The sequence below is a fragment of the Camelina sativa genome, chromosome 13 (genome assembly GCF_030686135.1).
Source record: "Camelina sativa cultivar CO46 ecotype springtype chromosome 13, ASM3068613v1".
In the NCBI taxonomy this organism is placed as follows: domain Eukaryota; kingdom Viridiplantae; phylum Streptophyta; class Magnoliopsida; order Brassicales; family Brassicaceae; genus Camelina; species Camelina sativa.
In genome coordinates this window covers 20047998-20075896 of record NC_141892.1, presented here as the reverse complement: position 1 = coordinate 20075896, position 27899 = coordinate 20047998, and the positions used below count along the sequence as shown (strand labels likewise).

General features: G+C 39.1%; 4 protein-coding genes and 2 pseudogenes across 9 annotated transcripts; 3 read left to right on the top strand and 3 right to left on the bottom strand.

Annotated features, from left to right (window-relative positions):
* Positions 1-2957: 2957 nt before the first annotated feature.
* LOC104738314 (TNF receptor-associated factor homolog 1a-like) lies at positions 2958-4703 on the bottom strand. Of its 3 annotated transcripts, none has more exons than XM_087480910.1 (6): positions 4326-4703; positions 4076-4225; positions 3708-3990; positions 3574-3614; positions 3451-3498; positions 2958-3345 (listed from the first exon to the last, which is right to left on the bottom strand). In XM_087480910.1, the coding sequence occupies exons 1-6, from the start codon at positions 4369-4371 to the stop codon at positions 3188-3190; spliced, it is 726 nt and encodes a 241-aa protein (XP_087337036.1). In that variant the 5' UTR covers positions 4372-4703; the 3' UTR covers positions 2958-3187. The 3 variants fall into 3 exon arrangements, with proteins under 3 accessions (XP_087337036.1, XP_087337035.1, XP_019090122.1); XM_087480909.1 differs by having other exon boundaries at positions 4076-4248; positions 4326-4547; XM_019234577.2 differs by having other exon boundaries at positions 3451-3614; positions 4076-4248; positions 4326-4547.
* A 1100-nt stretch (positions 4704-5803) lies between these two features.
* Positions 5804-7072, bottom strand: LOC104736964 (ATP synthase subunit delta, chloroplastic). The gene has a single exon (XM_010457054.3). The coding sequence runs from the start codon at positions 6693-6695 to the stop codon at positions 5994-5996; it is 702 nt and encodes a 233-aa protein (XP_010455356.1). The 5' UTR covers positions 6696-7072; the 3' UTR covers positions 5804-5993.
* Positions 6831-7014, top strand: LOC109128291 (uncharacterized; annotated as a pseudogene).
* Positions 7073-11789: 4717 nt separating the features above from the next.
* On the top strand, positions 11790-14436 carry LOC104736963 (sucrose transport protein SUC8-like). 3 transcript variants are annotated; one of them, XM_019234357.2, is made up of 5 exons: positions 11790-13179; positions 13321-13384; positions 13566-13609; positions 13690-13869; positions 14177-14436. In XM_019234357.2, the coding sequence occupies exons 1-4, from the start codon at positions 11899-11901 to the stop codon at positions 13864-13866; spliced, it is 1566 nt and encodes a 521-aa protein (XP_019089902.2). In that variant the 5' UTR covers positions 11790-11898; the 3' UTR covers positions 13867-13869; positions 14177-14436. The 3 variants fall into 3 exon arrangements, with proteins under 3 accessions (XP_019089902.2, XP_087337033.1, XP_010455355.2); XM_087480907.1 differs by having other exon boundaries at positions 14117-14436; XM_010457053.3 differs by lacking the exon at positions 14177-14436 and having other exon boundaries at positions 13690-14056.
* A 424-nt stretch (positions 14437-14860) lies between these two features.
* LOC104738312 (putative F-box protein At3g23950 pseudogene) lies at positions 14861-16415 on the top strand (annotated as a pseudogene). Its single transcript, XR_015577767.1, has one exon. The product of XR_015577767.1 is annotated as a putative F-box protein At3g23950 pseudogene (transcript).
* Positions 16416-16619: 204 nt separating this feature from the next.
* LOC104736962 (uncharacterized) lies at positions 16620-18110 on the bottom strand. The gene is made up of 2 exons (XM_010457052.3): positions 17860-18110; positions 16620-17417 (listed from the first exon to the last, which is right to left on the bottom strand). Exon 2 carries the CDS (start codon positions 17308-17310, stop codon positions 16834-16836), a length of 477 nt encoding a protein of 158 aa, XP_010455354.1. The 5' UTR covers positions 17311-17417; positions 17860-18110; the 3' UTR covers positions 16620-16833.
* Between the last annotated feature and the right edge of the window lie 9789 nt (positions 18111-27899).

Sequence of the window (27899 nt, the reverse complement as noted above, 5' to 3'; positions counted from 1 at the left end):
TGAAGAAGGATGTGCCATTTTCTGGAGCTGCATATCACATAACCGTTTATAAGCTTCTTTTGTTTGAATGTTAATATGGCCAACCAATTGTTTCCTCAAAGTCTGCAGATGAGGTTTAAGATCATTTAGTCGCTTCGAGAATTTATGCATTGCAGAATTTGAGTGAAAGAGTGGTGGAAAAGGTCGCCATCTTTCTGCTAAAGTGGTATGGTATTCAGGGTGAGTAGTAACTGCATTCACAAATTTAAAAGGTCGCTTAACCCGCCGCTTTGCATCAGAAATGTAAAATCTGCACCTCATATGATCCGAGCAGCCACCTGGCTAAAAAAATGAATAAGATTGATGATACTTGTGGATCCATTGTTTACTAACAAACACCCTATCAAGTTTCTTGCAGATAACACATTTCTGCCGTTTGTTACACCATGTAAATCTCTGTCCCTGATATCTCATATCTGTGAGCTTAAAATGACGTACCAGGTCCTGAAAGTCTCTCATACCAGTGGAAATAGAAGGGGAAGTAGCATGCAGTGAATGATAACCTCCCTCTAAAAACTCATTAAAATCACCACAAATAATCCAAGCTTTGTCTTTAAACATAGGTGAGTCATAATGGTACCGAAGATCCTACCATAGCGGTTTCCGCTCAGTAGAAAGATTTGCAGCAAAGACAAAAGAGGCAAAGAATTCTTCCTGCTCTCCCTCAATCTGTAATAAAACCGTGATAAGCTATGCAGTTTTATACACCGGAGTAATCCGTACATTATTCCTCCAGAGTAACTAAATGTGGTCTAAACGATGTTCATCATAGTTTGACAAGAGGGACTAGTCTGCAAAAACCGATTTAACTACTTTGTCACCTTGATTCTCTTTTAACTTTGTTTCAAGTAGACATCCAAAGTCAAAACGACCCTGATTCATCCACTCTCGAACAATTGTATGCTTTTCCTTTTTATTGAATCCCCTAATATTCCAGAAGAAACCGGACATCAGAGATTCTTGGGGGTTTGACGTTTTTTCAGTGTACTAGGAGGTAAGATCCTAGAACTATGTAGACCATCCTTGGATAGATACTTATGTCCTTCTTTGGAAGCACGGGGTAGCGAAGGCCTTAGTAGCACTCCCACCTCCTGAGAGGCACTAGTACCGTCCACTGCATCAGGTAAATGTGTCTTATCCTCAGACCGCTCTACATCCCCCACCTTAACCGGTTCATCAAGAGTGCCTTGTTCCGAGTCTTCACCCTCGAGATCATCCCTTTGCTCATCTTTATCACTTAAACAGGAGAAAGTGTTTTTCACCAGCGAAATCACAGGATCACCTGGGGATTGTGTCTTTCCGGGACTATGGATTCTCTTTGTTGGAGTCGTCCATCCCATTTCCGAACTATCATCTGCAATATTCTTCTCGACAGTATCCACACCAATATCATCAGTATGTAGTGGATGAACACCTCTGTTCACATCTTTGTTCACACCCTCCTGCATTTTTATCTCAGCAGCCTCCGAGACATCCTCCGAATCACCATTCCCAACATCCTCCAAGGTAACAGAAGGAGCATCAGCAACCTTCGTACTTTGTGCTGTAGGAACAACCGCGACCACTGTCCCTGAACTCCTGTACCCTACTGTTTTAGCTGACAATCTGAGTATAAATGGCCCCACTTAGAACATGCAGTACATTTAGGAGGTAACCAGAGATAGACAAACTCCACCATCGTGTCACCACCCTTCCTAGACTTGAATGAGAAAAACTTTGGCAAAGCTTTTGTGAGGTCCACTTCCACTAATATTTTTGCTTCTTCAAACGACTTATAGGCCTTTGTATCCGGATGAAGTCGTTTTAGAACTCCTAAAGGGCTAGTTACAACACTCAGAACTTTCCAAGAGAAATACTTTGCAGAAATGTTCTTGACAATGATCCACAAAGGGATGGTTTTAATCTCCTCCTGATCCTGTTCCACAATAGGACTCCATTTTGACAAAACCACAGGGACACCACAAAGATTCCACATACCACGTCTTAAGATTCAAGCTCGAGTTCGATCATCCTTTATACGAAAACGCCCCATGGTATTATCCACCACAAACACATCAATCTTCTTCGTTTTATCTCTTAGAGTCCAGATCTTATTCACAAGAGCATGAATCCCCCCCCCCCCCACAAACGGAGCCTTTTCAAGAAACTTACCAACCAGAAAGTCTTCCCATAGAGGATGAGCTTCCTCAAACACGCTGTCTGGTATTCGAACCGTCGGCATACCATCAACATCCTCAATCTCGAGATTCACCCTTTCCATCTCAGTAGTTTTAACCATTGACACCCATAAACGCTGTTTTGTAGTGTTGGTCGTAGTCACAGTCTGGGGATCTGTCCGAAGAGGTGTGCTTGAGATCTCCCCCTCCTCCATATTCCGCATCGGAGATTGAGTTGGACACAAAATATCCACATCCGGCACCGGAGAAGCCCCCGGCAGCATGGAAACTTGGGTGGAAAGCAAAAAACCCTAAATCGCCTTTTGGTTCAGCTCAGAGACAAAACACACTTTTTTCATATTTCATTACGGAAAATATTCTTTTTTTACCGTGTTAACATGTTTTTTTAATGTCATATATTAATTCAACTAAATGATAAAGTTAGCCACTCTGGCGATACAATAAACATGTAAACATGAAACAAGAGTGTGAGCACTCCACCAAAAACAGAGTAAGAGCGTCGTTTCTCTTCGATGCTAATGCTGTTATGAAGCCAAGGAAGACCTCCAATTGCCAAGTATGAGTTGAAACATCCCTCCCACGTAACACTTTTAGCTATAATTTTAGCCAACATATTCGCGGCTAGAGAAGAGACGAAAATTCTAACAGCATAAGATCGATGTTTTGGCCACTGATAGGGATTAGAAACTGCCTTTAGTTTGAGTTCAAAGTTATCAATATGTAAATGATGATGACTTTGGATGGTCCATAGAAAATTTTGATGCTCAGCTGCAATGTGGTTAATCGTAGGAATTAAGGCAGGTACATATTAACGTTCAATATAATAAGACACCAATTAAAATATAAAAAATAAAAATACATTTGTGACACTTTGGCGAATAATAAGAAGAAACGCTAAGAATAAATTTAAGAGATAATTTGAGAGCGTTTGGAACACATAAAAAAATATATATATATTCAAAAAGTAGATCTTAGGTAAAGGCAGAATATTTGGTCGCAGAAACAACTTTAAATTCGATCTTAACTTTCAAAGTGTCTTCCTTGTCCAAGTAAGACTTTCGAAGTTCAGCTATAGACACATAGTGATCCCAACCATAACCCCAGCCTTGATCTTCGAACCAACAATAAACTGAAAATAGAATAGGTAATACGCATTGGTTAACTGATAATCATGTCACCGGAATATTATTGTTCTATATATATAATATAAAGTAGATAGTGTTACATAACATACGATTGCGTATCAAGTGATTGGATCCACGCGGGTCTTCAACTTTCACATCTGCTTCCACATAAATATTTTTATCTTCCTTATTTTCACCATCAGCTAAATACAGAAAAATGGATAACCATTTACCATGTGGTGAAGAGTATCCCTTGGGATACAGCTTTGGAACCCTACAAAACATTATATTACACTTGTTAACATTCTTACACAATCATAAACTTATAAGCAAAGATTTGTTGTATCATATTTGTATGAATTTTTACCATTTCCTTCCTCCGTTTGAAAAGCTATCGGATGTGTGAGGATTCTCTTTTATATCTGAGAAATTCTTAACAGTCCAAGAAAACTTTGGATAAGGAAGATCCTCATCAAAAGAGAGGATTTCCCATTTGGTTGGAGGTGGAACAACAGTGATATCAACACCAAACTCACATTGATCTCCATCAAAGAGGTATCCGTTTTCACGATCATTGAATTTACCAAGGGCAAGCACTTGCGGCAATCCCCACATCGTTCTTAGTGAATTGAACGGCCTTGATTCTACATCTGGATATACACGGAATCTTCATAGACCAAGAGAACCAAAGCAAATAAACATGCATATATATAGTAAAAACAAGAACATACATACCTTGATTAGTAAAGTACTTGTTTTCCTTTTTGCTAAAGACAAAAAAACGGAGATCTGCATACACCTCAGTTGGAGTTGTGGAAGTAAGGCTTGTGCTATCTATTTCAACATACATTGAAATAAACCCGCTTCCATTGTCCTTTTCGTTCCCTATTGGGTATATGATCAGTCTCCTAAAGTTTTTATAAACGATAAGTCCCATATATATATATAGATGATACTAGTGACACTATATTCAAAACACACGTACCATTTGTATTCACCAGAGGAGAAACGTCGGGACTGGTATTTGCCATCAGAGTGGAGAGTTGAGATCTCGAGCTGGGAGAGGTTTTTAACTTTGATAGAGTAGGAAGAAGGAGGACGCTCTCTCCAACTCTGAAGAGTTATCGAAGATACGTTTGAACACATTAGTATAATTTTTTTTTGTCTTTACTAAATTGCTTTAACACGAGAGGTATGAGGGTTTGTTTATATAGAGAGTCGAGAGAGGAGAGGAAGGGTTGGTTTGAGATATAAAATTAAATTTTACTATTAAAAACGTTATGGGGAAGGCGAAGTTTTGGCTAAGAATACGAAGAGCCAAGGCTTGTAAACCCTAGCGTTGGCATTAAGTGTTCGTTCACACCTGTGAAGTAGACATGTGGTTAGTACATTTGTCGTTTAAAACGTTAAATGTATATTGATCACGAATCACGAATGCAAAATCCATCAGCGGTTTCTTGATAAAATTCATAAAGTACTTACTAAAAGCAAACCCATTACACAAAGCTTTTTATTTGGGCCGAACCTAGTAAAGAATATAGATTTTTTTTTTTCTACCGAAAGTGATTTATGATTCTTTTCCTTGGCCTTTGAGCATGTTTAATGTAAAAAAATTGTTATAGCGTGTATCGGTAAAATGTACAGTATGCGGTATTGATCTTAATCACAATATAGAAAGTTCAAATTGAAATGGTGAATAGAAAAAGAACGGAATGCTAACATAAAGATAAGTGACCTTTGAGGACGGTTTGGGGATTCTTTTGTTATTTAGATTTGTTTGGCCTTTTGAGGTTGTTTTGATTTTTGAGTTCTTTTGCACATGAGATTGTTAGATAGCTACTACCACCAAGAAGAGATTGTTAGATAGCTTTCAAGTCGATACTGAAAAAATGGAAAAAAACAAGGAATGTTGTTGCATGAATATAGATGAATATGTTGCTAATAAGTAATATATTGGGTAAATTGGATTGTTTGTAGAATCGAATGAGCAGTAGGCCAAATTGACTGTGTTCTCATTGGATGATATTCATTATAGATGTGTACTTTCACAATTCTGTTTCGTGTTTACTCGATGTAATTTTAAAATTCCTAATGATTTCCAAAGAAAAAAAAAACCCATTTTAGGGCATTAATTCTGGATCGACTATTTCGTGCAGTTCTACAAATCCTCAGTCATCAGCATAACATCATTTTTATGTGGGAGACAGTCTTTAACATCTTTGTCCTCAAAATGCGAACCGACAATTTCTAGAGATGGAGTGTAAAGTAGTTGCAAAGACCCAAACAAATGTAGAAACTTACATGACCAACTCTCAAAAATATTTTGCTAAAGGTCACATATGTTCAAAATACGTTCACCGAGTTCAGAAGCAACTCAACAGTAAAATCACATTCTATTCAAATTTGATGCATCGTTACGCAATTTCAAATTGGCTTAGTCCACTTATTAACAATTACAAAAGATAATAATAAACTCAGAATTATTATTATATATCATATTCATCAGTATATTATACGATTTGATTAATAATAAGAAAGAAGAAGAAGAAGAAGAAGAAGAAGAAGAGGAGAAAAAAAAATTAAAATTGCACAAAAAAAAAAGTGAGTAATTCTCAATTTCTCTTAATACAATTTATGTTTTCCCAAATTCAATTCAAGTAGCTAATTGAATCTCACCAAGTTCAAGCTGTTGAGCAATATCTTCAAGCTGCTTCTTCACACTCATATCAATTAGCTTCGAACCGGAATCACCATACCGGATCGTAAACCCGGCTACAAGACTCGGATCAATAACCGTCTTAACCCTCACATTCTTAGCTCCGGTTAACTTCTGAACCTGTTTCGCGATCTGAGCCAACTGCGGCGGCTCAAGTTTCACCACCGACCTAACCTCAGCCAGCTGCGTATCCGTTAGCTTGTTGTAAACGAGCTCGAACTCCTTGACGATATCCGTCACGATGTTGATCCGGTTCGCGTCGACGAGGACGTTGAGGAAGTTGGAGGTGTGGGACTGTAGCGACGACGATTTCACGATGTCGTCGATGACCTGGCGTTTCTTCTCGACGGTGATCGTCGGATTCGCGAAGAAGTTGAGAACCGTTGGATCTGAGAAGACTTGATCGAGCTTCTCGATGTCTGTGACTGTTAATTCCATTGTGTCGTTTCTCTTCGCCACGTCTGCTAATGCCATCGCGTAGCTTGACGCTGCGGTGGCTGCCATTCTCGCTCCGGCGGCGTTTCCGCCGTTGGTTCGGATTGGGAAGGCTTTTCGCATAGGGAGAGATCTGGCGATTTGGAAGGAGGATGGTGGGAGTTTTGATTGAAGAGAGAACAGAGTTTTCTGTAGAGACGCCATTGCTGAAGCTTGAAAGAGTAGAGAGAGAGAGAGAGAGAGAGAGAGAGAGAGAGAGAGAGAGAGAGATGAGTTTGTGGTTTCTCGAAGACGATAGAGGTGGGAGGAGGAGAAGAAGAAGGTAAGGTTTTGGGGAAGATGAGAATGGACGGTGGAGATATTGGATTGTGGTTAGATCGACGGTGAAGATTAGAAGGTTTATCTTGAGTGGAGTTTTCAGAAGGATTAGAGAAGGAGTGAGGAGACGACACGTGGAGTTATCTGATAGGTGAGATATCTGTGTTCCTTATTGAGTTATATATAAGATTGATTCTAGTTATCCGAATTTTTTTAATGTCACAGATTATAATATTTAACATGAGATAGTTTTAGTTGTGACCAAAAAATTAAGAACACAACCTTAAACAGTTTCTAAGCCGTTCTTAACCAGCTTATCATCTCTTAACGTATGATGAGTTTGTGAGGTTTATCAGTGAGCTGTGAGTTTCTTATGATTAATCTCAAGACTCATGCTCACATGTTGAAGAAATGAAAGTATAAAGGAGGCGACTTTGAAAATATTTGAAATAGAGAAATCTGATGGCAATGATGATTTAAATCTATCTTGAGGAGAAGAAACCTACGAACGGTCTTCCATTCATCATGACATCCAACAAAACCCGAGCATCAAGATCCGATCAGATGGTGAACTTTATTTATCACCTAGTTTATGTTCTTAGCTAGGGTAATATACTCTTAATTTTTTTTCCTAGTTTGCCTAAACAAATATAGATCATGAGGAACTCCCTAGCAAGCAAATTTTTTTGTTAAAAATTGTAACTGATGTTGTGATTGAAAATTGATTATAAATTCATAATTTCGTTCTCAAAATGGTTTACTTTCGATTCCCTTCTATTTCTTGTAGTCTATTTTTTCACAACGATACTCTAATTGCAAGAATCTTTTTTTTCTCACTGGTTTTTACATAATTTATGTACTCATGTTTAATTTTAATTTGTCTATTTACAGTTTTCATCACCGACTCACTAAAAGAAGAAACCATGTTTTAGTAAGCTAGGTTCGACTCTCGTAAATTCGTAGTGCAATTGTTTTTTTGTCTTTGTGGATTTGATCATTTTTCTGATATTTTAGTTGTTCAAAAAAAAAAAGATAACTAAATAAAATGTTAGAGCTTAATCGTTTAAATATATAGAGATTTGTTTATGACGAAGATGAAAAAGTAGAGATTACTAGCAAAACAACTTTTAGCTAGCTTTTGGTGCGTCAAAATAACCCTTGGTCAATGTTATAATATCTAAAACTACAAAGTGTTATGGAGTGTTAGTGAAATTATCTCGAGATTTAAAATACTAATGAAATCATTTTTAAAGTTTATAATGTTAGTGAAATTATCTCGAGGTTTAAACTGGTATTCAGTGACACTTTAAAGTTTGAAAATGTGATTTTTCATATTGGAAATACAATAAATGTGAATGATTTATTCAAAATATAACTTTAAATTATCATTTGTTTTAGTAAATAATCAAATATTGAAACCCAACAGTGTAATAAAATGGTAATATACACTACAAGAAAATAATTTTATTAAGATGAAATATTTAGTCACAATAAAAAGTATTTAGTCACAATATAAACATTGTTATGGATTTGTGATGTTTTTTGAATGGTTGCAATACAATGGTCACAAATTTTTATTTGTAACAAAAACGTCACAACAGTTGCAATAAATATATTAGTAACCATTTTGTCATCAATAGTTACGACACAAAAAAGTAACAAAACTGTCTCAATTACAGACTAACAAAACGTCTTTAAATCGTCACAATTCGTGTTTAAAATAACGTTTTAATTATGTATTTATTATTACGAAACTATAGTCTCAAATGGTCACAAATGATAATTAAAAATTTGTCGCAAAAATTTAATAAATACTCAAAAATCATGATATTTTGTGACTATCATAATGTCCGATCTTGTCATTAGAAGTTAGTTTCAAATGGTCACAATTTATTACTAAAAAATTCATTGCATATGATAAAAAATTATGACTAAAAAATTAATCTCAAAACAATATTATTTTAAAAAATTTATAATCACACAAATTTTTTATAATCATAAACATTAGATATACATTATAAGCTATCTTTATTCTTACAAAGAAAATAAATCACAAATTAGACCATAACTTTCATATTGGGAAAAAAGTCTAAAAATACCTCGTTTATTTTTTATTTGGAAGTTTAATACCTCGTCTTTTTAAATTAGAAGAAAAATACCTCATCTAATTTTAATTGGTTTAAAAATACTTGGTCTTTAAATTTTTGGTAGATTCCAACCCGTGAATTAACCGACGTTACAGATCATTTAACGGGCGTTAAAGTCTAACTACACGAACTTTTATAGATATATAAAACACGGTAAGGCTACTTAGATGATTTATTGTTCTAGTGTAGTGGTTACGAGTGAGTTGGGTACATCTTGACACCATGGTTCGGGTTCGAGAGACACCAAACCGCTGAGGTTATTTAAAAAAAAAAAAATTATCTTTCTCCTTCAGAAAAATCTGTTGGATCTGTGAAAGAAATTGTTTGGATTTTGTGGAATAGACGAATAGTCTTCTTCTTCTTTGTCTATCAATACTGGCCAACAACAACTCTCTGATCTCTTTTGAGATATTCCGTAATCAGATTTGACAAATCCGAACAGATTTCAATTTTTTTATCTGGAATCTGAAGTATCAACGAACTCTCCCTAATCATCATCCTTACCGTTGTTTGTAGTGAATACATCGGCTGCTGGCTAAGGAAGAAGAAGAAATTGACATTGTTAGATCGGAAAAACCATTGTAATAGATGGATTTGAAAACTTCAGTTTTAGTCGGCCACCATCAATGTCGTAAGGGTTTCGATTAGTAAAGAAAATGACTTAACAATTACGATTTTACCATTTTTAAAAAAAATGTTTAAAAAAAATCAAAATGTGTACGAGAGTGGCTTCGAACATCTGTTCTAAAGGATTACCAAAACACATTATACCACCAGACCATACCAATATATTCGGAACAAAGTGTATCCAAAATATATATGTATATGTATATACACAAGTTAGACTTTAGCGCCCGTTCAATAATCTGTAACGTCCGTTAATGACGGTTAAGTTACGGGTTGGAATCTACCAAAAATTTAAAGACTAAATATTTTAAAACCAATAAAAATTAGATGAAGTATTTTTCTTCCAGTTTAAAAAGACGAGGTATTAAACTTCCAAATAAAAAATAAATGAGGTATTTTTAGACTTTTTCCCCCTTTCATATTATAAATCCTATGGAAACGATCTCATCCTCTCTGGAAAGGTAAGACTCAGATCTTTCCAACGGCGGGTAGATCAGCTTCTGTTTCAATTTGTAGCAGTGGGAAACGATTTCACAAGATGACTGATGTTAATTTGCGGATCTGCGCAGAATAGGTTTGAGAAAACATGTATAACTTTTAATCTACAAAAAGGATTACAAAATCCTTTGGGCAAAACTTACATCTATGGGTTCGGAAATTGCTCACCAAAATTCGTCTATAAAAAAGTCTGTTTACCCTTGCTTTTCCACCATCTCCTAGGACATGTAATATCTGTCCTTAATCTCAACTGTGGCTCCTTGTTCTCTTTCTCTCAAATGGTTTACTCTCTCTCTAGGTTTAGGAGGCACAGAATTATAAAGAATAAAACCCTAATCATCTCTTAAATAAGTCTTGTTAAATTAGGGTTAGAGACTTGGTTTAATGGGCTTTGTATAAATGACATAACATTTTATACTATTTTATGACTAATGGTTACTCATTTTAATGTCACAAACTGTGACTTGCATATCTGTTATAAGTTCATAACTAATTTACAACAACATATTGGTCACAATGTAGTCATAGGAGTGACGATTAATATTATCGTAGCATATTCGTCACTAATTGTGAAACTTTTGTTACTGATTTTTTCGTCATAATATAATGACGAAAATACTATAAATTTGTGACAAAAAAATATAGTCATAATATCGTATTTAAAGTGTCACAAATTTGTGATGACATTTTTTTGTCTCAAAAATACGTCTCAATACAATTATTTTCTTGTAGTGATATTTTTAATAAGCTTTGACTAATGTACATTTTACATTCTATATAATCATGCCATAACCATTTTAATAAGATCTAAAGAAAAATCCGGGCTACGCCTGAATATATTTGAATTTAATAGTTGAAATTATATGTTTTAAATAGAACACTAGTTTTTGCAAACTATACTAAAGAAACTTAATAGTTGTTATTTTGTTGAAATAAGAAAATACTAGGTTATGGATGAAAATTAAAATTTCTGATTGATATTTAAAATTAAAATATTTAGCTGATAATAATTTTGTCTAAATGTTTAACACTACGATAAGCATATAATTAATATGTCTCTCGAATATTTGGTAATTTGAACTTAAGAGTTTGACTTACCTGAAATTGTAAACTTTAATACTCCCTTTGTTTCACAAAAAATGTTATTTTGACACATTTCACACAAATTAAAAAAAATTTAAATTATAAATTTTTGTCCTTATTTAATAAGTGGTTAATTATCTAAATTCAACGAAAATAACTTTGGCTTTAGGAGTAAAAAAGAAAATTTAGCATTAAAATACTCGTTGAAAATGTAAAATAACTCTATTTGTGAAACAAATTTTTTTTTCTAAAATGACATTTTTGTGAAACAAAAGGAGTATATTATTAGATTTTCAGCATAATAATATAATTTCATGTATTTTACGATTTAAACTATTTATATAAATATCTATAAGTATATAACAACGGTTTGAATAATTAGATGTATAAATTTTTTTTGTAGATAAAGATATATATATATATATATATATATGGTCATGTTGAATGACTTGCTTTTAAAAGTTTGACATTCACAAGATTTGGAGATGATAAAATTGATAAATTTAAACCTAGTTTTAATAAATAAGAGAGTAGCATTAAATGCAGAAATGACACATGTATACGTTGAAGTATACTATCAAAGTCACTCTTACTCAAACTAATGGATAAGCTCCTCCCGCCATTTGCCCTCCCATGCAAAACCCTTCTCCTTACTACTTATACCTCTCTCTCTCTCTCTCTATCCATAAATCCAAAATTTTTATTAAATCTAGTGAGAGAAAAAAAATTTCAGTATGAAGAAGTCCCAAACGCAAACGCAGTTATCCTCTTCACCGCTGAAACAAACGATTGCGGTTGCGTCTATCGCCGCAGGTATTCAATTCGGTTGGGCCTTACAACTCTCACTTTTAACTCCTTACGTTCAGCTTCTAGGCATACCTCATAAATGGGCCTCACTGATCTGGCTATGCGGCCCAATATCTGGTATGTTAGTCCAGCCCATTGTTGGTTACCACAGCGATCGCTGCGAATCGCGTTTTGGTCGCCGTCGTCCTTTTATAGCCGCCGGCGCATTACTCGTCGTTATCGCCGTCGTTCTTATCGGTTACGCCGCCGATATCGGTGAGATTTTGGGAGATCGAGTTGATTCAACGCCTAAATCACACGCAATCGCTGTTTTCGCCGTCGGGTTTTGGATTCTCGATGTTGCTAACAACATGCTTCAAGGACCTTGTCGAGCTTTGCTTGCGGATCTCTCAGGTAACAGCGCGAAGAAGACGAGAACTGCGAACTCTCTCTTCTCTTTCTTCATGGCCGTCGGAAACGTACTCGGATTCGCCGCCGGAGCTTTCGCTCATCTCCACGACGCGTTTCCGTTCACGGTGACGGAAGCTTGCGATGTCTACTGCGTGAATCTCAAGAGCTGTTTCTTCTTCTCGATTCTGATTCTGATGAGTCTAACGACGTTCGCGCTCTGGTACGTCGATGAGAAACGGTGGTCGTCGACGGAGACGGTGACGGAAGTTAACGGCGGAGAAGAAGATGGTGAGATAAAGGAGGAAGTAACGGCGCCGTTAAAAGTTGTTAGAGTTCCGTTATTCGGGGAGTTATTCAGTGCGGTGAAGGACATGAATAGACCGATGGTGATGTTGCTTTTGGTGACGTGTCTTAATTGGATTGCTTGGTTTCCTTTTCTTTTGTTTGATACTGATTGGATGGGGAGAGAAGTGTACGGTGGTGACTCGGTGGGTAATGTTGACGATAAGGCTCGGCGCGTGTATAACAAGGGAGTTCATGCCGGCGCGTTAGGGTTAATGTTGAACTCGGTGGTTCTGGGAGTCACTTCGCTTGGGTTAGAGTGGTTGGCTCGTGGGGTTGGCGGTGTGAAACGGTTGTGGGGAATTGTGAATTTCATTTTAGCGTTCTGTTTGGGGATGACTGTTTTAATTACTAAGGTGGCTGAATCGAACCGTCGTGGCTCCGCCGTGTTAGAGACGGTGGTTAGTTCTTCTCCGCCGGTTGGTGTTAAAATTGGAGCTTTGGCGTTATTTGCTCTTCTCGGTGTACCTCTAGCTGTAAGTATAATTTATGGACTTTTTTATATTATTTCATATCAAATATTGTTCGTTTTTAAAAATTTCTGATAGTAATTAAATAAAAAACGAAATGTGATTATATAAAATTTCTGATAGTATAAATAATTTTTTTTTTTGTAGATAACTTACAGCATTCCTTTCGCACTGGCATCTATATTTTCTTCTTCTTCTGGTGCTGGCCAAGGTAAGTTTGTATATTTCTACATATATATATATATATATATATATATATATATATATATATATCAAAAGAAAATTTTATTTGCATGTTACATTTACAGAAAGCATGCATGGCTGTTGGTTTTATAAGAATATCTATTGGAGAGATTATACATTTATACTGTATTCTTTATGGTTGCATGCAGGATTGTCGTTGGGGGTTTTAAATCTTGCAATAGTTGTACCACAGGTTAAATATATCTTATGATCAATTGATATGTTTTATTATTTATCTTATGGTTTGTTAAACTAAAGTAATGATGAATGTAGATGGTGGTGTCGGTGGGAGCAGGACCCTTTGATGAGATGTTCGGAGGAGGAAACATTCCGGGGTTTGTGTTGGCGGCGGTGGCTGCGGCCGTGAGTGGAGTTTTAGCGCTCACTGTGCTTCCTTCTCCACCGCCGGAAGCTGATGTTCTCAAAGTTTCCACCGTGGGAGGACATTAACTTGTTAGTTTTTTTATCTCTATTTTTCTGTTTAGTGTTTTTACCACAAAAGAGAAACAAAATGTGGAAAGAGGAGAAGTTAGTGTAGAAACATTATAACTTCTGTTTCTTGACACATGTAAAATGCACTCGGAACGATTGTCATTTCCACATCAATAGCAATTTAATGTACTTTTTAGATAAGACAAAACATGCATGTTCTTATTTGGCATGCACCATGTGAATTGTTGCATGGAAGTTGACTTTGTAGATTAATGGTTTGTGTTGGAGTTGGATTTCGCTAACTCCAGGCCCGTGTCTGGTCCGTTAGTTAATGGGCTTTAGTGGGCTTTTGGACCGGATTCTCGACGAGCCCAGAGACTCATCGGGTGATTAAAGGAGCAGTAGGAGATATCGTCGGAATAAATCAATGGATCTTGGGAAGCACCTTGTCATTAAAATACAACGAGATGATGTGTAGAAAACCATGTAACAAATACTTAATAGTTTAAATCAATGTAGCAACCTTCAAATTTAATATCTCTGTTGGTAAATATCTTAATAAAATTGTAAAAATTTTCAAAAAGAAAAGGTGGTAATATAATGACTTAGTAGTTTAAATCAATGTAGCAATCTTCAAGCTTAATATCTCTATTGGTAAATATCTTAATAAAATTGTAAAAGTTGCAACGTATCAGCAAAATAGTCGCAAAGTGTAGTGTAACTATTTTTTGTTTTTTGTGATGCTATTTTTGAAATAAATTAAAAGAATTTTGAAGTTTATATTCGGTTATTTTCCTAATAGATTTCAAATTCCAAAATAATCAAAAACCGGGATAAACTGACCTGAATCGAACCTACTCTACTAACCAAATTCGCATGCTAGCTAGAAAAAAACAGGAGAATATAGGCAGCCACACAAAAGGAAAAAACCAAAAAAAACAAAAAAAAAAGAACCAAAAAGCCCATTAAGTTTCTATATATATTGTAGGGATTCATAGGCTTAAAAGAAGGAATAAAGAAAAATCATACCCTTCCATCTTTGAGAAACCTAAAAGAAGAAAATCAAAAGAATGATGGGGAGAGAAAAAAGAGCGGTGGTTCAACTTTTAGAGGAAACGCTGGTAAATATATTTGCTCGATTTCAATTGAGGAGAGTGAGATCAGTTTGTAAAGAATGGAAATCGATAATCGATTCGGACTATTTCCGAGAGCTGTACGAGTCTGTGAACTCGACCTCCGTGTCGTGGTCAATCATGAACCGAAGGAACCAAACACTGTCTCTGGAAATCGTTGGACACCATGGATGTGAGAGATGGGGACTTAGGAATTCCATAGGTTCTTCGATCACGCGTTACGATCCTGAGACGACCACCGAATTGGTGAGAAAAACTTTGGTGTTGAGCTGCGCGGATGGATTGGTATTGCTTTACATTGAGACCAGCGAAGGAGCCCCTGAGTATCATGTCGGAAACCCCTTGTTGCGACAATGGGTTCGAATCCCTCTACCTCCACATCTCTCTCCTTTTGATGTCGTGAGGTTACAGGAGAACAAACTTTTCAGCGACACTGGACTTGTCACAAGGATGGAAAAGGGTATTGTTGTGGGTTACAAGGTTGTCTGGATGTTGGCCTCATCATATTTATCTAAAGAAATCACTTTTATGGTGTATGCCTCGGAAACAGGATTGTGGACAACCCGAGAGGTGCGTTGTCTCCGTCCCATGTTCTGGTCTAGACTAGAGTATTCTGTCCCTCTCAACGGGATTCTTCACTGGATTGCCTCCAATGGTACCAATCTGGACGCAAATTATGTTTTATCCTATGATTTATATAATAATGACAATGATAATGGTGGTGGTGGTGACGACGAGTGTCGTGCTATGCTGTTTCCCGGTATGGAGCTATATGCACGGCATCAGCGTTTCAAGAGAACTATCACAACCTCTGCTGGATCTGTTGTGTATTGCAACGTTTTCAAGGCTACTAATGGAGGAGGCCGTATCATCAGAGTTTGGAGGCTGGTCAACTACTGTGATGATGATCCTTTGGCCGCATGGAATCTCTTGTGGGAACTCAACACCACCAACTCGTCTTCTTTGGTCGGTTTTGGTACTGATTATTTCCCTGTGGTGATGCATCCTCTCAACTCCGACATCATATACCTCTGGAGCAGAGACAAGAATGGTCTCGTCTTGTTAAACTTGAGGACTCACAGGTTTAGTCTTCACAAGGAGGAAGATAATGATGGCCAGAACCAGTCTACCAATGGTGGTTGCATCTTGAGCCTTAGCGGTTGCAAGGAGTATATGGACTCCATCTATTCAATGTATTTCATTGCTCATCATGTCGGCGCTCTTCATAATCTTTACTTTTCACAGTTTGTGCTCCCACCCTGGCTTAACCCGCTCCCTAAGCTTGTTTCTTGATTTTATTTTATTATATGTTTGTTAATTTCTAAACTTAAAAAAAATTTAAATTTTCTTCTCGAGGGAATTCTAGTTTCTTCTTATATATGTATAACATGAATCCGTCTTTACACTACAATATGGCAATGTTGCTGTTCTGGATTGTGTGTGTTTGATCTCTGAATGAGGGAGTTGATATGTCTGGAAAACAAAGGAACTTCTTTTATCTGTTTCAAACGGGGACCAGCTGTAGCTGTGCTCATTCTCTTGGGACTCAGATGGTGAATCCCCATGCGGTTCTCACTCAAACAGGTAGCCGTAATCTACTTGTACATATGTTCATGTAGTTTCTATTTGTGAACGATATGAAAAAAAACAGAAGCACTGTATTTTCTTTTTTACCAAAAGATTCTACAACTCTGTTGCTGGGACACATGGTGACCGAACAACAAGTCACAAAGAATATTGAATATTATATCTATCAAAAGTTTTTTTTTTAATACATTTTGTGTTGTTAATAGACTGACTCTATCTAATAAAGCTCCTCTATACTTGTCGCTTAAGTGGCATCTCTCCAGATTCAGATGCTTCTTCTTCTGCGCTTAAGTGGCCTCCTAAGGATCTCTCCTCCATCTTCAGCGTTGTTCTGCACAGGAGGTGCATTCTCATTCATAGCTGGAGCCACAACAACAGCGTTCTGCCCTGCTGCTCCATCCTCAAATCCATGAGGTGCATCCTCATTCACAGCTGGAGCGACTAGTGCGTTCTGCAAGGGCATAAGTGGAGCGTGTTGGTTGAGAGGAGCAACAGCAACAATCTCAATCTCAGCTAGCTCTTCTTCAGCATTGAAGACCACTCCAGCAGCAATAGGACCTTCTTCAACCGCAAGGGCGTTCACAACTTCCCCAAGGTCGTTCACACCAGCCTGATCAACATTTTCGGCATTAAAACCTCCTCCAGCAGCTAGACCCTCATCAACATCATTACCTACACCATCCTCATCCTCAAAAGCTTCAGCAACAATGACTGGTAAGACCAAGCCAGGGATCCATTGCATCTGGTGTTCAACGATGCCTCCATTATCATGATCAAAGGTATTCGCAGACCAAGAATTTGTGAGATTGATGAAGTGATTAAGTCTTGACACCGAGAGACGAGAGGTGACTTGAAGAAAGAAAAAAAACTGATGATTAGTACTTACAGATTCTCAACTTCTTCTTCCAAATCCGTAACAAAAAGCCGCAAATCAAAGAAAACACAATCAAGACGCATCCAACTATGAGAATGTAAGAGGAGAATCAAACTAATGAAGACGCATCTATCAATTTCACAAGAAAAAATCAAGCCTTTCATAATCTAACCCCTAATGAAGACGCATCTATCAATTCCACAAGAAAAAATCAAGCCTTTCATAATCTAACCCTAGATTTCGAGTCTCAAACCCAACCATATTGGTCTCCGAAACTGAGAAATTGTGCAATTGGGTCTCTCTGACTCAAACTCAAACCCTGATTTCCAAATCGAAAATTCATAGCGACACAAACTCAAATAAAAACTTTCGTAATCCAAAAGAACACAAAGACGAGTATCAAATTCAGAATCGCACCTGTGGAAGCGAGAGACGAGTCGGAAAGAGGAGTATTAAGCAATTAGATCGGTGAACTTTACGGGGCTGCAACAGTCGAGTGGAAGTGAGTGTTGTGTCGTGAAGTCGGTTTCACCTGAGAGAATGAAGGAGCCGAAGGAGAAGCACGAAGAATGAGGGAAGTCTCAAGTCTTAAGGGGGTGGTATTCGTCAGTGGATTGTGAGAGAATTTAATTGAATAGAATTTTAGTCATAATTTACCGATTTTTAGTGATAGTAAAAGATTCTTAAATCTTTTTTTATCAGTCTACCTATTATATTTTAATGGAAAATTATAGAATTTTAACAGAAGATATTGCCTCCTTATGGCCACCGTCGTTCTTCTTCCATCTTTACGCTGCAGTGAACTCTTGATTGATTCAATTTTTATTTCACTAAAAAACTGCAAACACTGAAGACGGAGAATCAAATTAAATTTCCAAATTCAAACTCAGTAGTTATGCCCTTAATAAATAGCAAACGAAGAAGAGCAAACTCAGGGAAAAAAATATAGTTCATACTCGAGACTCGAGAGATGAGAACAGCCTAGCATAATAGATAATATTGTCTTCTCTGTATTCAGTAATTTTCATAAATCAAAACTGAGACTAGAAGAATATGACGTGCTAACACAATACTGGAAACAGAGGATCAAATATACAAATCAGAATTCGAAATGAGAGAGGTTATGTACCCAATCCCTTTATTAGAAGAGAATTTGAGATTGATTGATTTTTCGTTTCAATCTTGAAGTCACTCTTACTTACATGGGAGGAGAGCTTCTGGTTCTATTCCAATGGAGAATCTTTAATGGAGAGCTTCTGACTCGATGAATCTATGACCCATAAATTGTTTTTAGATAAGATAAGAATTTGGAAAATATGAGACGTTTTGATAGTCGGCAGGAACTTGAGCGATAGTTGCCGTCGGGGACTTATGATGAATTTGTCACGAGTAATTGATGAGTATATATATATATATTTTTTATCTATCCAAATCTCACCTTAAAAGCTAGGAATCTATTCTTCACATTTTACACTAATAATTCTCTTGAATTCTCGCTAAATAATGATGTTGTGTAAAACTAAATAACATCCAATAACACTAGAATTTAATAGAGTTAAAAAAGTAACAACTTGAATAACAGTAGACTTCAAAAGAATTTATAAAATGTTTGATCAAATAACACTGGAATTCATCATATTATTAAATTCTTTTACGTTCCACTGTCCAATACCCCCACCTTAAACCAAAAACGAAAACAAAATAAGGAGAAGATCTCAATCGTTGGATTGAATCTATCGAATCGATGGTGGATAATTAACGAAATCCCAATCCTTGTCATAATGGACTAGCCAATGAGAGACCTTCCCTATTTTAGCTTTTTGTATAGTATTTTTGGTTTTATAGTTTTTTATTTAATTGTTTTAAGTCTATAACTATTATTAAAGTTAAAAGTTTTAGAATTTCTAATATAGCGTTTGAATTTTACATTTTAGGAATTTTGAATAAGAACTTCTTTACATATATTTTTATATATATATATAATTTATAAGTAGATAATTATTAATGTAACACGTAAAACAAAAACAAAGGTTTTAAATATTGGCCGCTTTTATGTATATATATAACAATTATGTTTTGGTTTTTTTATGACTTCACTTATAAAATTAAGAAATCTCTTAATTATACAACTTCTATAAAACTTTTTATGAGTGAAACTACAAACAATTAATGCATGACAATACTAAACAAGAGCAATCAATTTAGTGAGTACAAATATGAAATGCAAAGAAAATTAAAAATTTCAAAACAATCATTTTTTTTTGGTATTATAATGATTTTGTATCTCTAGTAGTTCGGATCAATGTAGAAACCTTCAAACTTAACATATTAACGAGGGTTGCCAAAAGGTAGCAAAACTATCACAATCATAGGTGTCATTAGTCGTAAATAATCATATATGTCACATATATGTGGGTATTTAATTGACTTCTTTGTAACTTTTATTTTGGATAGTGGCAAAGTGCTGCTACTCTTTTGTGATGACGAAATATATTATGGGTCACAATCCTATTCTTATGAATTTAAAACTTAAGAACCAAAACAAAATATATATACAGTATAATGTTATATATAATCACCCAAGTCAATATTAAACAAGATCCATCAGTTTAATGACTCTAAAACATGAAATGCAAAGAAAATTAAGAAATTTCAAAACCATTACTTAACATTACATAGGAAATATGATTTCCAGTCTTTAGCAGCAGATTTATTTCGGGGTTGTATTGGCACGAGTTGCCTCCTCTTTTGTTGTTTTCCTTTTGTTTCATCGAACCTAACTCGAAACTTTTTGGTCGCGGTGAATAATTTATCTTAAAAATTATAATATGATTCGCCTTAACTTTATATTTTACGAACCGAAGTTTTAGCATTATCTCGCGAACAAACTGATTTCGCGGGATCGTGCTTCTGTTTTAACTTTAGGCGAGGTTAAAGTGTAACTTTGGTTTGAGCATTCTTAGGAAGTACGATTTCCATTTTATGGGTTCGCGAATTTACTTTGGCCTAAGAGATTTACGAAGCGAGGCTCCGGTTTTATTGAATTTTGCGAAGTTTAATCTGTCACGAAGTAAGACTTCGATTTCTTTGGTACAAAGTTAGACTTCGAATTCTGCAAAGTAAGACTTCAGCTTCTGCGAAGTTAGACTTCGGCTTTGGCGAAGTTAGACTCCGAATTCTGCGAAGTTAGACTTCGGCTTCTGCGAAGTTAGACTTCGGCTTCTGCGAAGTTAGACTTCGGCTTCGGCGAAGTTAGACTTCGGCTTTTGCGAAGTTAGACTTCGGCTATTAATACGGTCCCCCATTCTTAACAATGAGTTTGGCGGAAACTTTTGATTTTATTAAAAATGGATAGCTGGACCCGAAACTGGCTGCCTACGTACCCTTGTCGGGATCAAGCCAACCGTAGTTCGATACAATGTTTAAATCGAACTAAATGTAAAAACGTTTGAGATTTAAAGAATTCCAGGACCTCGGCACGGGTTTCCCGTTTGACTCCTCCAGTCGGTAAACGCCATTCCGTACTTCGTAGGTGATCTTATATGGACCTTCCCAATTGTTTCCCAATTTTCCTGCATTGTTCTCTTCCTTGTTTTTGTAGACCTTCCGAAAGACTAGATCACCGACTGTCAAAGGCCTGGTTCGGATTTTGGAGTTATAATAGCGGGCAACGGCATTTTGGTAATTCTGCATCCGAACTGAAGCTCGATTCCGACGCTCATTTATGATATCGAGGGTATCCTGTAGAAATTCCTCATTCTCCGTAGCCCGAAGTGGATTTAGCGTGGAACGAACTTCGGGTACTTCTATGTCAGCTAGGAATACAACATCGACTCCGTATACCAAGGAAAGGTGTTTTGTTAGTAGCCCGACGAGGTGTTGTTCGGATTACCCAAAGTATGCCTTGCAGTTCGTCCGGCCAGCGCCCTTTGCGAGAGTCGAGACGTTTGTTCATTGCCTCGGCTTTCCCATTACCTTGTGGGTAACGTGGAGTTGACTTGCTGAGTCGTATTTTCCATTTCGCACAGAAGCCTTCGAACTGCAAGGAGATGAACTGCGGGCCATTGTCCGTGAAGATTTCATGAGGAACGCTGTACCGGTAGATTATGCTTTTAAACACGAACTGTTCTACTTCTTCACTTATCACTTTCGCATAGGCCGCTGCTTCCACCCATTTGGAGAAATAATCAGTAAGAGCCAACACGTACTGAACTCCTCCCGGTCCCCGATGTAATAGGCCAATGATATCCATAGACCACCTCATGAACGGATAAGGTGCAGACACCGAAGATAGGAGTTCGGTAGGCTGATGGATTGACAGAGCTTGCTTTTGACACTTCTCACAGATTCGGGAATATTCTTCGCAGTCGGCGACCATAGTAGGCCAGGGAGTTCCCATGGGTGGAGTACCCGGGTATCGACCTTGCGGGTTTGCTGGCATAGTTTTTAGAGCGGTTGCCACCAGTGGCACCGGCTCAGACTCAGGTAGTGCCACCAGTGGTGGCGGAGGAGCGACAGCCAGTGGCTGCGGATGTGGTGGTCCATTCTCGTTATATCAGCATGCTGACAGAGATGGGCCGTATTGGTACCGAGTGGTTTTCGGGAGGTAAAGATCCTACCGCTGCGGATGCATGGAGGATGAGTGTGGAACGTAACTTCCATACTCTGAGATGTCCTGAGGGGTTTTGGGTGGACATTGAGGTCCACTATTTGAATGGTGATGCTCAGTTGTGGTGGAGTTCTGTGGCAGCCAGGAGAGTGCAGAGGGAGATTTCTCGGGCTGACTTCGTCTTGGAGTTCAACCGCAAGTATTTCCCTAGAGAGGCAATGGATAGGTTGGAGGTGCAGTTCCTTCAGCTAGCTCAGGGGGCTCAGTCAGTGCGGGAGCTTTACTTGGAGTTCAGCTGACTTATGCGGTATGGGGGTCGAGATATGGAGTCTGAGGAGGCTCAGATCAGGAGGTTTTTGAGGGCCATACGTGATGAATTGAGGGTTCACTGTAGAGGGAGGAGTTATGCTTCGCGTTTAGAGCTGGTTGAGACTACAGCAGGGATTGAGGAGGATATCCGGGAACAGTCAGTGGCGGCTAGCCCAACAGTTCAGCCTAGTAAGGTTTAGCATCAGGGAGGTTCTAGCAAGGGCGGTAAACCTGCGCAGGGAACCAAGAGGAGGTGGGTGGCTAGGCAGACGTCGAGTGGTGCGAGTTGCTTCAGGTGTGGGAGAGAGGATCACAAGATTGCTAGCTGTCCCAAGAGGAGTGCCCCGTCGACAGCAGATCGTGTATGCTACTATTGCAGGGAGCCAGGGCACATCAAGCCCTATTGTCCCAAGTTGCAGCCGGTAGCAGTGGCAGCGTTGCAGCAAGTGCAGCCGGAAGGGCAGCAGGTGGCACGGATTTGGAGATAGCCTATCACCATGGTAAGGCTAACTTGTTTGCAGATGCTTTGAGTCGGAAGCGGACGGCTTCGGCTCAGGAGTAGGATATGGAGTCTCTGGTAGGAGAGATCAGTGCGTTGAGCTTGTGTGCGGTTTCTCATGAGCCGTTGGGTTTGATTGCAGCTGATAGGGCAGATCTGCTGAGCAGAGTGCGGTTGGCTCAGGAGAAGGATTTGGGGATTGTGAATGCCTCAAAGGATGTTGATTCAGAGTATCAGGGTTTCGGCCAATGGTACTATCCTAGTGCATGGGCGGATTTGTGTGCCTAAGGATGAGGAGTTGAGGCAGGAGATCCTGAGAAAGGCTCATGCTAGCATGTTCTCTATTCATCCATGAGCGAGTAAGATGTACTGATACGCCCAAAATTCGAAGATCACTCAGCCGGACTAAAAAGAATAGAAACTCGCCAAGGTGCAAGGTGCAACAAGGGAGATTTGATGGATTGAGGGGTCGCACATCAGTTGCGGAAGGCTGCTGATATTCCCAACTCCAATCGCTGCTAGATATGGCACACTAGTCCAGCAAAAGGAGGCTGTTGCTTGGATATTACACACCAAGAAACAAATAAATGTTCTAGACAAAGAACAAAGAGATAGACTCTAAAATGAAAAGGAAAATTGGTTGATTATTCTCAAATGAGATTACATGAGTTTTTATAGAGATAGAAAACTTGGTCACAAAGCAGAGTATTATTCTTGAAACTAAAACACAATAAAGATAGATAGTTGAATGAAGATTCAACTCTTTGAAGTTTGTCTTCCCAAGGTGAGTTGAACTCCATTTTCGTCATCCCTCTTTGACCATAAAATAAAGTGATTATTTTGGGCTTTCTTGGACTTGAATTAGGCTCAAAGTGGGTTGGAATTGATAGGTATCATCTCCAATAGTTCTTCCCATGCTCTCTTTGGCCATAAGCTCTTGAATAAGCCCATTTAGTGCATTTCTTAGCCTCTTAGCTTTTGCTCTAGTCATTGGTCCAACTTGATGATGAGACACAACATGGGTTGTGCCAGTTCTTCACATTGGGCTTAGTAGAAACACCTCCTGGTTGCCAAACATAATTCTGGAAGCACCTAAACCAACTGGACCTAATATTCTTCATGTGAAGAACTAGGTTGACCTCCTTTGGCAAATGAAGCGTAACTTTGTGGTTTGTTGGCCAGATCTTGTGTTATTTGGCTTGTTGGAAACATAAGAGATCCATTAACATCTTCCAACTGATTTCGTGTTGAAATTGATGATGAGTTAGTCTGTGTAACACGATCTTTGGCTCAGACGCGAAACTGGGACTGGGGCAGATCCACTGATTTGAAATATCCATATCTTTCAAGTATGAACTGATTTTAATGTGCTTCCAATTCTCAGTGATTCTAGGATGGATCAAGATTCCAGAACATTTTGGTTAATACCTTGAATCCTTTTGAATTGGTCGGAATCCTCCTTTGAATACTCGTAGGTCCAAATCGTGTAGCCATGAGTTCACCTGAATTGTAAAATGAATAACTTCTTCATCTGAACTCTGATTGGAATGATTCAACCTCGAGATATGCTCTAGATGAGGTAAGAATGTATCCCAAGTAGTAGTTTGGCTGGAAGAGTTTACTTTTGACTTCGTTCGTGGTGAGCAAGACTCAAGGGTCGTCTTGGATGGTTTCATGATCACATCATGTACCGTGACCTCAAGAGGTATTATCACTGGGTCAGGATGAAAAAGGATGGGGCTAGTTGGGTTGCGAGGTGCAATGTGTGTCAGCTAGTGAAGGCTGAGCATTAGGTACCAGGTTGTTTGCTGAAGGGTCTTCCCATTCCAGAGTGGAAGTGAGATATGATTACTATGGACTTCGTGGTTGGTTTGCTAGTGTCCAGGACGTTTGATGCTATTTGGGTCATTGTGGACCGGTTGACTAAGTCGGCACATTTTCTGGCCATTAAGAAGACTGATGGAGCAGCGGTCTTGGCTAAGAAATATGTGAAGGAGATAGTCAGGTTGCATGGGGTGCCAAAGAGCATTGTGTCTGATAGGGATTCCAAGTTCACTTCGGTGTTCTGAAGGGCCTTTCAGGCAGAGATGGACACTAAGGTGCATATGAGTACAGCTTATCATCCCCAGACTGATGGACAATCAAAGAGGACGACAATCCTGACGTTGGAGGATTTGCTGAGGATGTGTGTGTTGGATTGGGGTGGCCATGGGCAGATCACTTGAGCTTGGTAGAGTTTGCTTACAACAACAGTTACCAGACGAGCATTGGGATGGCACCTTATGAGGTTTTGTATGGGAGGCAGTGTCGTACACCGTTATGCTGGATTCATGTGGGGGAGAAGAGCATGTACGGGACAGATTTTGTTCAGAAGATTCAGGTTCTCAAGCTGAACATGAAGGAAGCTCAAGATCGGCAGAGGAGTTATGCCGATAGGAGGAGGAGAGATCTTGAGTTTCAGGTTGGAGATAGAGTGTACCTCAAGATGCCCATGTTTCGGGGTCCGAACAGTTCGTTGATTGATACTAAGTTGAGTACGAGGTATATAGGTCCATTCAGAGTGATTGAGCGAGTTGGACCAGTGGCATATAGGTTGGAGTTATCTGAGGTTATGCGTGCATTTCATAAGGTTTTCCATGTGTTTATGTTGCGGAAGTGTCTCCGTGAGGATGACCAGTTGTTGGATAAGATCCCTGAGGATTTTCAGCCCAACATGACTTTGGAGGCGAGACCAGTGAGGGTTCTCGAGAGGGGGATCAAGGAACTTCGGAAGAAGAAGATTCCTTTGTTGAGAGTCCTGTGGGACTGTGATGGTGTTGAGGAGCAGACTTGGGAGCCAGAGGAGAGGATGAAGGCAAGGTTCAAGAAGTGGTTCGAGAAGCAGGTCGCGACTTGAACTTGTCTAGCCTGGTCCCAGTCGTAGTCCATGGCTGGAGCGGGAATGGAGTATTCCAGCCCATCTCTCTTGTTTACTTGGTCGCTTGGGATGGTTGGTTGTGCGACTCAGTAAGAAGATGAGGTGGTGTTTGGGGTCCGCCCTCCGGAGTGATTCCCATTGGGACCATCATGAACAGCTCGCATTAATGCCGCGGGCTCCTCACCAGAGACACACGTCAGATAAGGACCAGCTACACTTCGGCGTAGGAGTATTTCGCTGTAGATGCAATATCATGCACTGACAATTTTGAGTTTCTTAGCTGTCCACTTGTCAGCTGGGAGTTCCCCTTTTTCCAAGTAAGCCCAGATCAGGCTCCGCCAGTCTCCTGCCCCCAATTGTTGGTGTCCGTATTGCTCAAAAGTGTGTGCGGGAGAATGGCTCGGTCGGTGGTTGGCGGGCTTGTTGGACCGTAGGAGAGTGAATAATGTCCAGAGTAGGCGTGATGGGAGCCGAGTCCACCCGTGGTGGAGGGTCAGAAATCGCCTTGCGAACCACTTCTTTGGCAGCTAATTTTTTCTTCATTGTCCGGGTTACCGCATGCGAACTCTCTAAACGTATGCTCGGAAATTCGATGACTTCCACTGGGATAATTCTTGTATTTACGGGATCTGAAGTCAAGGCTAGCGCTGCTAAGGCGTCTGCAGCGGAGTTTTCACTTTGTGGGATATTAGTGATTTTGAAATCGTCAAAATTGGTTGCTAACTCCCGAGCTGCCGCTAGGTAAGCTTCCATGCGCCCATCTTTTGTCTCGTACTCGCCCAGAAACTGGTTAGTGACCAACTGTGAATCACAAAAAGTCTGGAGCTTTTGCACACCAATCCCTACTGCGAGGCGTAGGCCAGTGAGAACAAACTCATATTCAGCTTCGTTGTTTGATTCACCGAATGCCAAGCGAAACGACTGCTCGAACACTTCGCCTGTAGGGGTGGTGAGGCGAATTCTAACCCCTGCACCTTTCCTAGAAGACGCACTGTCCACGTGCAACGCCCATGGGACCTAGATGTTATCTTTGACTGAACTGGCGAGAGGGAGTTCTATAAGAAAATCTGCCAGCACTTGTGCCTTAGCACAAGTTCGAGTTCGGAATTCGATGTCATATTCACTGAGCTCAAGTGACCACTTAGCTAATCGCCCAGAGTGGCTCGAACTGTGTAGTACCGTCCGAAGTGGTTGTGTCGTTAGGATTACGATCGAATGAGACTGAAAGTAAGGCCATAGCTTTCTTGCTGAAGTAATCACTGCTAGGGACAACTTCTCCATCATAGGATACCTAGATTCTGCCCCTGTAAATGACTTACTGACATAGAAAATCGGCCTCTGCTCCCCCCCTTTCTTCGCGAACTAACACTCCACTCACTGCGCTGTCCGAGAAACCTACATAGAGGAAAAGTGGATCACCTAATTCAGGCTTTTCCAAGACCGGAGGTTGAGATAGGTATGCTTTCAGCTCAGTAAACGCTTCCTCGCACTTCGCATCCCACACGAAGTTTTTCCCCCCTTTTTCAATAGCTGGAAGAATGGGAGGCACTTGTCCGTTGATCGGGAGATGAAACGATTGAGAGCTGTGATCCGTCCGGTGAGACACTGTACTTCTCGTAATGTCCTTGGGGAACCCATGAATAAGAAGGCGTTGATTTGTCTCGGGTTTGCTTCGATTCCCCGCTCTGTGACGATGTAACCTAAAAACTCCCCTAATGGGACTGCGAAAGTGCACTTTGTGGGGTTAAGCTTCATCCCGAACTGGTTCAGGATGCCGCAACAAACTTTCAAGTCCGCCAGGTGCAAGATGGTTTCCATGGATTTCACCAGCATGTCATCAATATAGACCTCCATGGTTTTTCCGAGCTACTGCTCGAATATCTGATTCACAAGACGCTGGTAGGTTGCTCCGGCGTTTTTCAATCCGAATGGCATCACTTTGTAGCAATAAGTCCCGCGGTCCGTAATGAATGCGGTCTTTTCCTGATCTTCCGGGTTCATGAGGATTTGGTTGTAAACAGAGAAAGCGTCCATGAAGGACATTAGTTCGTGTCCCGAGGTAGACTCGACCAGCCTGTCGATGTGTGGAAGTGGGAAACTGTCCTTAGGGCATGCCTTGTTCA